General features: G+C 35.6%; 1 protein-coding gene across 1 annotated transcript; it reads right to left on the bottom strand.

The window, feature by feature from the left end:
* Positions 1–4,404: 4,404 nt before the first annotated feature.
* Positions 4,405–5,256, bottom strand: LOC149538998 (uncharacterized). The gene is made up of 2 exons (XM_089799029.1): positions 4,842–5,256; positions 4,405–4,744 (listed from the first exon to the last, which is right to left on the bottom strand). Exons 1-2 carry the CDS (start codon positions 5,248–5,250, stop codon positions 4,620–4,622), a joined length of 534 nt encoding a protein of 177 aa, XP_089655155.1. The 5' UTR covers positions 5,251–5,256; the 3' UTR covers positions 4,405–4,619.
* Positions 5,257–11,429: the final 6,173 nt, after the last annotated feature.

Here is an 11,429-nt window from a genome sequence, read left to right as displayed (position 1 = left end):
AATTTATTTTTAACTATTTTCCCATCTCCTTCAAAGACTATTTTAAAATAGAAATAAAAAATTTAAAGGAGTGATATTCACTTGATACTAAATACCATGCTTTTTTCTAAAAAGGATAGAAAGTGATCTTTTGAAGTTTAGATTTGTAAAATTGGAGTTCTCTAAATCTAATTTTTAAACTACTAGATTTTTTACAAAATGGATATAGTTATATTTATTATTTTACATATCCCTTTGGTATGATGATAGTTAAGAATCATATCTGGAAGTTGTATATTTTTTTGTAATTTTATGGTGAGTATTTTTTTTGTTATGAATTATTGAATAGACTTTATTCTAAAAGTTTGGTACCTGTTTGTGTATTGAGCATAACTTGCATCAAAATAATTGGTAATAGATTTTTTTAAATGGATATATAATCAAGTGTAGAGAACTAATATGTAATTTATTTTGAGTTTGGTTTAGTATATCAAAATTTATTAAAAAAATGGTAGACATATGTCTGTGAGGAATGTCAAAGCAATGGTAAAAGTAATTAAAGTTTACAATGTTAATGTTGTCCAAAAAAGAACAAATTATATGGTTAGAAAGCTAAGAAGACATGTAAGATTATGGTGGTGATTTTAGAGATACGTATATCACCATTAGCATATCTGATGAGGACAAAGACAAAATTTCATCTTAGAAAATGAAACCATGTCCAAAGGAAAACAAATGGAGGAAAAATAGTCTCCCAAGCCTTTGAGTCATTTCCATAGTCTATCATCAAGCCATAACCCGGTTGAGTTATGGATATTAAAAATGCATTCAATACCTTATTAGGTTTTGTATTACCTACACAAGGTTAGATTGAGATTGAGATTGAGATTGAGATTGAGATTGAGAGAGAGAGAGAGAGAGAGAGAGAGAGAGAGAGAGAGAGAGATAATCAAGGGATCACCCTGATTACTAGAATACCCTTCATTTTTTGAACTATAATCCCCACTCTCTATCTCCCTCTCCTCATTGTCATCCTTCCCTTTCTCTGAAGAACCTTTATCATCCTTCAAGGATTCTTCAAGTCTGATATCCATCTTGCTGCTCTTAACTCTACCTTCCTTTTACTCTTCTTAATTTCTTTTTCTTCACATAATCTTCATCACCTTCTAAGTCACTTTTGACTCAATTTTCATACCCTCTTCACTTATCTCCTTTAAAATCTTCACATTATAAGTTTTTAATTTTTTTCACACTGGAATTATCCAAAGTGCCATTCCATGAAGTTTTCTTTCTTTTCCCCATCAAAGGAGATGGCTTCATAGCTTTCTCCTTACAATGTTCTTCAACTGGCCTTTTTGTAATTAGTGGAGGTTAGTTTGAATAAATAATTACAATGCTATTAAATTAATTTTCTACTTTAATTCTATTAGTTTGGTATCATAAAATTTAACATCCACAATTGTTGGAAATATAAGGTAAGCAAGGTTACTAATAGGGGAGGGCTGAATCAGGAACCAATAAAACTTTATCTTACTTCACCAATTTATCGTTCATATAATTTTCTGATCTAATTGTATGCATGAAATAATGAAAGCAAATAAACATTCATAACAATTTAACACAAGATATGGTGACCTGGAAACCTTCCAATTAGAAAGTGAAACTAGGCTGGGGATGATACCCACAAGCTTTAGTACTATAGTATAGAGTTAACCTGTTAAGGCTTGCAGTTGACCACTTGCGGTGATATACCCTATTAGGAGCAATAAGGACTATGAGGTCCAGCTTGTAAAAGGATTTACAAACATACAATGAAGTATGCACTCAGTTAAGATATTTATATGACTAATATCACAAATCAACATATAATTAAATATAATAGAAACTAGAAAAGTACAAGTCAATTATGCATACATATAATTTTATTATACTTTCCATTTATGTATGGTCTAGATATTTTTTATTATCTTTATTTGACTATGGTTATTAACAAATATAATTCTTTATTTGACTATGGTTTCCTTACTTTCTTTTCTAACTTCTTCATAATTTCCTCCCATTAGAATAATAGCTCTTCTTTTGTTCCTCAACAAGGGTTGAATGCCCTTCAAAATTCTCTCCAAGTCATTCTTTGTGCTAACCTCATATAATTCATTAATCATGATCTTTCTTAGCTTAGAGTCTTCTTCCACTAATCTTCTTTCATATTTAACAATCTATTGTGTAGATCTTTTGGGATCTTTCCTTGTATGCTATCAAATATTTTATTTCTCAAAATCATATTCCTTACTATGGCATTTTTGTCTCCTATCGATATTACTACACAAACTATAATATTTATTCAAGTGTACAAAGTTGCCATTTTCTATAATCTACATGTTCAAATTCTCTTCCTTAGGTTTCCATGTGTACTTGCGTGTAGGTGTTCATCCTTCTTCAATTGCTTGCTCAACTGGCTTGTCTATAGTTTCTTCCACTGATTACTCTGAATCTATCATCTAAATTGTATCTCTCCTCTTTCTTGGTCCACTTGTGTTCTTCTTGACCCTTTTCTTAGTGGTCTTCTTAACTCTTTTCTCATAGACAGTGAATGATTTCCTAGCATCAACTCAAGTTGCTGGTGTGATATCACTGAGCATCATACAGTGTTAGAAATAAGCAATGTGAGTCATCAAGAAACACTTTCAGGAACACACATATAATATAGAAGATGGTCGATAGCTATTTAACCAAATATCTATGGGGAATACAATAGGTCTTAAGTTCTACGCATGAGAGGAATGTTTGAAATTCCCATGAAGACCACCCGTATCATGACAGTGAGAAGAATAATTTTGATGCCTTAAGTCAATTAGATCAAAATGGTCTAAGGAAGAGAAGTTTTAAGTAAAGGATGGGGTTTAGGTAGTTCTAGATATTCAACAGAGTAATTGAAGCACAATGATTAGAGTGTTACAGTCAGAGCTTTGAGATGATACGTTGGTAGGTGTCAAAGCCAAACCACCAAAACAAGGAGTTTTGTGAGCAATACAATGAAGTTCAAATTCCAAGGCAAAGCTGACTCAGCTACTCACAACACTTACAGATCAAAGAGCAAGCACAAAAAATATCACTAGTCATAGCTGAAAGTTAGAAGTGGATATGTCTAAAGTCATCTCTATTTTTGTTTATATATTTTGTAAAGAGGTCAACTTTAGAATCAATTTTGGTTTTGGTCAATGTCTTAACTTTTTACAACTGAAGTTAAGCAGTGAAAGTTAGAGTTGCTTACAAACTATCTTTGGAGTAGTCAAAACTCTAACATTTTGAGTGGTTACGACCCTGAAAGTTAGTTAAGCTTGAATGTCTATAAATTGTAGAATCTCAATGTAATAGAGGACTTTTTGGACTTGGAGATAGGGAACACTTATATTTTAATAACAAGGCAATTTTTGGAAAATGTGTACAATTGTTGTTCTTGTAATCAGTCATTTCTTATATTCTTGGAGTTAAGAAATAAAAGAAAGTACGTTTTGCATTTTCTTTTCTACTAAATCTGAATTGTTAAAGTGTTGATTCATCAGTCTGAATATTTTCATGGTATGGTGTAAATATTCATGAATCACTGAATTTACATTGTATTGATGATAGCTCTTAAGCGTAGTTCTTGTTTGTTTTCATTAGTAGTCTACATCAATTTTATAGAAACATTGAAGTCATGTGGTGTATTCGTCATCAATAGTTTTCTTTCTATATTTTAAGTTGTAATCATCTTTATTTGAAAAATCAAAAAATTTATCATTGTCAATGTTCAAGGGTGAACAAAGTCAGTTTCAGAAGTAACTATCATAGTGACAAATCTGTTTACCAACAATATTTTATTATACTCAAAAGATTATATTTCCGATTCATATCCCTGGCGTATCTTGATTTAAGTGAACTGTTTTTTTTTAAAACTAATTGAATTATAGTCTACAGACGCTGTTAAATGTCTTAATATACTCACAAAATTATGTATTCATGTAATTTTTTTGCAGATGGCTGCAGAATACAAACTGAGCTGGACCATTTTATATATTTTCATTGGAATAAAAGTAAATTCTCCCAAGCTTTATTTAGGGCTTTGGCAGAAACATGTCTCTGCACTGCATAATAGAAACATTAAATCAAAGTTTTGTTCTTGTTATCGATAATAGTCATTTATTGACCAGCTTGCAAAGGCACATGGCAAATTTGATATTGATTTCCTGTTTACAGGAGAGCATTCCCTGCACTGTGTAATAAGAGCGCTAGAGCAGTGTTTCGTTCGTTTTAATTTGCTAAAAAAAAAAACAGAAATTTATTTCAGACATTATACAATGTTGAAATTTGTATATCCTTACATATCAAGCTGTAATTTGCCGTGATCAAAACAATTGGGAGAAAATTGAAAAAAAAGGTCATATAGAACATAATTTCTGAGATATGCTTTCCATAAGTCTGTCAGACAGGGATGTAAGTATGTAAATAGGCACAAATCATCTTGACCATTAAGGATAATATTTGCCAAATAATGGAAAGAAACGTGAATAATTTCATGAACAGATACAGAAAAGGCATTACAAATTTACATATAGCAGCAAGTTAGCGAGAAATCAAGCAATTCTCACATAGAACCTCCATTAAAGGCTCGTGTCATTAGAAGTTTTCAATGTTCTGTTACGCGTAGAATTAGAAATAGGGCTTCCATATTGCTGTGTGGGCAGATCTCCTAGTTCGATTATTTGAATCGCTCGTTGCTTCTTGGCTGCACAAACGGGAAAAAGATTAAAAGCTCAATTCACGTTTCATTCATTAGTAGTACATAATTTTAGCGTTTCATAAGAAACAAGGTAAATACAAACCCTTTTCTACTTGTTGGTACCCTTTTTGCAGCCTTCTCTTAGATGCTTCCACTTTCTCACTTAAAGATCTCTCATCCGCTTTGCGCTGTGGAAAATTGGTACAATTTACATGTATTGTGCTGTTCTTTCGATCTTGTGCATTTTCAGAACGATCTTCCTGTTTTAATTTTCCAGAATGATCTTCTTCAGGGAATCCATTTTCAGTATGATCTTCCACTTGAGAGGAGGCGCGAGAGAAAGAAGTGGAATTGGCAGCACATGAAGAAAGTGTGAAGAGCGTGTGGGCGATCATGTCTCTTCTCTTTCTCAATTCATGAGGGCAATCTGCAGCAGCAACAGAAATTGCGGCATCAATCACACTAAATATATCACACCCCGTGCCCTCAAAAAACTTGCGCCATTTTTCCATGGATCCCATTTTGTTCTCTCTTTATTGAACTTCAATTTTCTTCAGTTTACAATAATTCTTAAGCCCCGCTCAATGCTCGCAGAAATCGATGCGGGATCGATTGAATGCAATTTATGGAAAAAGTGGCTGAACATCAAGTCGATGGGAGTCGGGACGAGGAGTCAGATTCAATGCAATTTATATTTAGGTGGTTCAACATGCAACTCCAAGCGAAACTTTCTTACTATCAGTTTTTAGAAAAATAAGCTTTTGGCTCTTTTTGGTAGTTTTTAAAAAAAAATGTTAAAAAATGTTTTGCTTTCTTTTGTTTCCACAATGAATTTTATTACAATGGAAGTGTTCTTGAAGAAGTTGTGGAGTATAAATACTTTGGCATCGATTTCAACAAAAAATAAGCTGGTCTAGGTGCAAGTGTAAAAGGATATTAGGTGGGTGGTTCAGAAAAGGTGTCGTGAAGCAAAGTTGTGGGATTAGAAAACTATTCAAACTTTGTTCGGTCTTCTTGTGCTGTCAATTGTTCTTTACGGGTGTGAATTACGGGCCAGCAACACTACTATAGCACAATGGAAACAAATCGAAAGAATCCAAAAGCGCTTGATCACAAGCAAGTTTAAAATCAAAAGCACTGTTCCATATGATATCATGCTAAGTATATCATGCTAAGTGAAATGGGGGCTGCTCCTATTGAGGCACTTGCTATGGTTCGCCTTCTAAGTTATCTAAAAAGAATCGAAAAAATAGAAGAGGATAGATGGCCTAAAGTGGTCTTTAGTGACACTATGTCAGCAAAAAAGGACATGGATGCAACAAAACATCAAATGGATGAGTAAATGGAATATTCAATTCAATATGTGCCCCACAAATAATAAAGAAATAAAAGTCTTTGTCATGGAGAAATTCTACAAGAGAAATTGGGGAAGCGAGATCAGAAGAAAGAAATTATATTATATAAATGAGTTCAACCCCGCTTGTGATCAACTCCAAAAAGTATACATAGGAGCCAACATTTCTTGGAGGGCTAAAATTCTTATTTCTTAGCTGAGAACCAACTCTCACCAACTTTGTTGTGAGACCGGACGTTGGAAGAGGCCAAAGGAGGTTTGGGAAGAGAGAATTTGCAGATTTTGCAATTCTAGGAAAGTGAAAACTGAACAACACTTTATTTTAGAATGTGAAGCCTACAAGAGTAGTAGAGATAAATTTGCAGACACTATATGTGATAGTTCTTGGCATAACCTATTCAACGAAGAGTACATTGAGCAATTGGGTGGACTCATCATCATCCTACACAAGCAACGAATATTGTTACTTAAGTCTGCTTGAGTTGTCTTGCTATCCCATAGGCTATTTTTAGCCTCGTGGACATTAAATTTTTATCTATCTATCTATCTATCATTTCTAGTCCATCTTCAGTCTGTTAAAACAATATAGCTATATTGATTACATGCAATTTTAGTTTTATTTATAAATTAATACAGTTTTAAAAAATAAACACAGAATTTGATTGGTTTGTAAAAGTACAGTCATGATTGATTATCATTAAACATGTCAAGAAAAACTTGGAATTTGAGATGATTGGTATTTAAAAATTTAGTGTAATTTTAGTTTTTAATTATTATAATTTAAAAAAATGTACAATTTATTTTGAAAACCAACAATTTGATTGATTATTTTTATTGGCACATACAATAAAAATAGTTTAATTGATTATTTTATTATTAAATAAAGTTATTTTTATTTTTATAAATATATGAACAATATATTTTTATATTATATATTTATATTAATTAGAATATTTTAAAATACAATATCTAAATTTTAGAATATGTGCGTGTGAAATATATATATATATAGGCAAAACATTATATTTATATTTATAATAACTGGTTCAAAATAGTTTTGAGAGAAAAGAATCAGAAAATAGATCAAGGAGGTTAAGTGGGGAAAGTAAATAGTTAATATAAACCCCGTCAGTACCTAAATTAGCTAGACAATTAGCTAAAAGATTACCTTCTCCATAAGTATGCATGATGTAACATTCTCTCTATGAGAGACATAAATATTATATATATTTCTATTTTGATAGGTCCCATTGGGGGGCATTTACCACATCAAGTTTCACGTCAACCAATTGGAGGTATGGGATATGGTTTCAACTTTGTTGGTCTTGAAAATCCAGCAAGCCAGACTTTAGCTGGAGGTCTGCTATCTCAAACTGGCTAATTGACTCAGGTAATCATGTATATTTGATGGCTTTTGTTTGATAGCTAGGAAATACTAATGGTTGTAGAAAGCTATAGGAAATGATTTTTGAACATTTGACTAAATTTTGTATTAATGTGTTATGTTAGTTGCCTAATCAAGGATTGAGTCAAAGCCTATGTGATGGGAAATTAAATCATATTATGGGATGTCGATGTTAGTATCAAGGAAGATATTCTTTCGTTGTAGGCATCTAATGTTTATGGCAGTGAAATTGGAAATTATATAAGTAGTTGCATGATAGGCTTCCAATCTTATATGATTGCTCTATTTTGTTATCCCCACTTTCTTCAAGATGAAATGCATGTTTAATGTTAGATTATGAAAAGATTAATAACCCAGAAAACTAGTGCAAAGAGTAAATATCTAAACTGTGAATGCAAATGATACAAAATCAAAATAGCAACACAGAGTTAGTCTCCAAGAGAGTAATGCAGATGCTAGAAGCAAAATAACATTAAGAGGATGCAAAAATAAGAGATGTAAATACAAGCCAGGTAGCATGCTTATATAGGCTAGGAAGAGGGAGGAGTTGGCAACACCAACCAATGAGGAGCAACCATCTATCGGACTAAAGATAGAAAAGTATCTTTCCAAGATAGCTAATGGATGCTCACATGTAGGAAGGTGACACCTCACAACCATTCACCTAATAAGACATGCTTTATTAACCTAAGCGAGATTATTAAAAGTGTAGAAAAAATAAAAAACTACACTAACACCCCCCCATAAGCGAAGCTTAGTTGGATGTAGAAATGGGTCCCGGCAACGAGGCCATGTTAGGTACCCAAGTACAATGCAAGAAGATGCAACCTCTGAAAGCGGGGAAAGAGAGAAAACCACATGGGAAAAACCCTCCCTCAAAAAGAGGTAAGAACCTAGTGAAAAACTGAAGAAGTCTCCCGCTAGGAAAATTGTCCCCTAAAACAGGAATTAGGAGTGATCATGAAGAAACAACATCACTGAAGCATGAAGAACCACACAACTCTGTCAAAATGCTGATCTGGAGAACCTCCATGGAAATAGAAGGCACGAACCATCAACCAAAAGAACCTCCATGGAAATAGAAGGCACGAACCATCAACCAAAGAAGCATAGAACAACAATATAACCTCCCCTTAAGGTAGGTGAGGTGACAGGCACCTGAAAAGATGGGCCAAAAATCTCCTACAACACAGGAGCCAAACTCATCGAGAGTGAGCTACAAACACAAATAAAGGCATGTGTCGTCGACACTGCATGATGAATTAGAGAAAGAGGCCCTATAAGTGGAAAAAAACTATCCCCCCCATGGCACTTTATATAATAATGCGAGTACAATGAATCACAATGATGAAAAGGATCCCGAAACGCAAGAGTGGCACTTTATCTCAGTGCGTTGCATAAAGATGCTTACAATGAATATCAACAATGATCAGAAAAAATATAAGGCTGAAACAACAGAAGCTAAAGCCCAAAACGAAGCAACTGAAGCAACAAAATCGATCTCCGGACCTGAAGCAAACAGAATATCCATCAGAATGCTAAAACACAAAAGACTAAATACGATGTGTCTAGAATAGAATCTGGAAAAACAACTAGCATCACTGGAAAGAGCACAGAAAGAGCTTTCCAACGATATAAAGAAGTCCAAAATCGGAGATCGGAAGCTCAAGATACGCCTCCCGGAGTGCAAAATAGAACATCCAGCTTTGACTACCATAACAGCCAACCAAATTGCATCAAAACTCAAAAACACCTATACCAGCATCTCCGTCTCAGAACCAACTTTTTGGTGCTTCTTTCGGATCGAAAAAATACCTCTGTATGCAAAAGTTATGGCCAAAAAACCAAAGGTAGGTCCAAAATGACCCTAGGAGAGGTGCAAGAAGGTGCTGATGCAGGATGACATCATGCTGGCGTCAGCAAAGCCATGGATTAAAATTGACGGCCTGTGGCCTATCACAGCAAAAAAAGGTGCCACGTGGCAGCGCCATGTGGTAGGTACAGACGCTGACGTGGCAGGGCCCACATGGCAATGTGCCACGTGGCGCTCATGCCATGTGTCACGCACAGAATGGCAGAAAAACCCACGTCTGTGCTGACAGAGACTGCACCGCTGTCGGGCGGAGGAAGCTGGGTGGAGGCGGCGGAACCGGGAGGAGGTGGCCGCAGGGGCGGCGGACGAGGATGAGTGGCCGGCGGAGGTCCGCAGTCGGGCGGCGGCCGGGCCGCAGCGGAGCCCGGGCAGCACTGTCTGCTGCGGCCACTGCGGGCTGTGCGCAGGTGGCGCGGTGGCGGCCCTGTGGTGGCGCGCCCGAATTTCATTTTTTTAAATTTTTTTTTTTTTATAAGCCGTGCGTTCGTATGATCCATACGGCAGCGACCCCGGAGGCTTAAAAAATTCTCCAAAATTGCCTTGTGTCCAAAAACGAAATGTTGGATCAGCTTCCTAAGTCCATCAATGGCATGCTGGAACCTGCAAAACTGATTGAAAACTCCAAATATGCAAGTTGGTTGTCAGATTTGAGATTGAAACCCCAGAGAAAAACTGTTTTTGTCAAAACTTTTCTGATTCTCAGGATCATCCAAAGATGCAAGAGAAGAGCATACTTCATTTTTCAAAAAACTACAATAAAGTTTATTTGCCCCCCCTCGAATCTCTCAAATAAAGAAACTAAAATCTACTCTTGCACATAGAAAGGCTCTGATACCATGTTAGAATCTGAAAAGATTAATAACTCAGAAAACTAGTGCAAAGAGTAAATATCTAAACTGTGAATGCAAATGATACAAAATCAAAATAGCAACACAGAGTTAGTCTCCAAGAGAGTAATGCAAATGCTAGAAGCAAAATAGCATTAAGAGGATGCAAAAATAAGAGATGTAAATACAAGCCAGGTAGTATGCTTATATAGGCTAGGAAGAGGGAGGAGGTGGCAACACCAACCAATGAGGAGCAACCATCTATCGGACTAAAGATAGCAAAGTATCTTCCCAAGATAGCTAATGGATGCTCACATGTAGGAAGGTGACACCTCACAACCATTCACCTAATAAGACATGCTTTATTAACCTAAGCGAGATTATTAAAAGTGTAGAAGAAACTTAACAAAATAGAAAAAATAAAAAACTACACTAACACCCCCCCATAAGCGAAGCTTAGGTGGATGTAGAAATGGGTCCCGGCAACGAGGCCATGTTAGGTACCCAAGTACAATGCAAGAAGATGCAACCTCTGAAAGCGGGGAAAGAGAGAAAACCACATGGGAAAAACCCTCCCTCAAAAAGAGGTAAGAACCTAGTGAAAAAATGAAGAAGTCTCCCGCTAGGCAAATTGTCCCCTAAAACAGGCACAAGGAGTGATCATGAAGAAACAGCATCACTGAAGCATGAAGAATCGCAAAACTCTGTGAAAATGCTGATCTGTAGAACCTCCATGGAAATAGAAGGCACGAACCATCAACCAAAAGAACCTCCATGGAAATAGAAGGCATGAACCATCAACCAAAGAAGCATAGAACAACAATATAACCTCCCCTTAAGGTAGGTGAGGTGACAGGCACCTGAAAAGATGGGCCAAAAATCTCCTACAACACAGGAGCCAAACTCATCGAGAGTGAGGTACAAACACAAATAAAGGCATGTGTCATCGACACTGCATGAGGAATTAGAGAAAGAGGGCCTATAAGCGGCAAACAACTATCCCCCCCATGGCACTTTATATAATAGTGCGAGTACAACGAATCACAATGATGAAAAGGATCCCGAAACACAAGAGTGGCACTTTATCTCAGTGCGTTGCATAAAGATGCTTACAATGAATATCAACAATGATCAGAAAAATATAAGGCTGAAACAACAGAAGCTAAAGCCCAAAACGAAGCAACTGAAGCAACAAAATCGATCTCCGGACCTAAAGCAAACAGAATATCCAC

Source organism: Cupressus sempervirens, chromosome 9 (assembly GCF_028749045.1).
Source record: "Cupressus sempervirens isolate cs-2001-9-10 chromosome 9, ASM2874904v1, whole genome shotgun sequence".
NCBI classification, from domain to species: Eukaryota; Viridiplantae; Streptophyta; class Pinopsida; order Cupressales; family Cupressaceae; genus Cupressus; species Cupressus sempervirens.
This window is presented reverse-complemented; position numbering and strand designations above follow the sequence as displayed.

Coding starts and splice junctions, on each gene's coding strand:
- LOC149538998 (XM_089799029.1), bottom strand. CDS start 5,250: ATGGAAAAATGGCGCAAGTTTTTTGAGGGCACGGGGTGTGATATATTT. Junction 4,745..4,841: donor GTACCAACAAGTAGAAAAGG/GTTTGTATTTAC, acceptor CCGTTTGTGCAG/CCAAGAAGCAACGAGCGATT.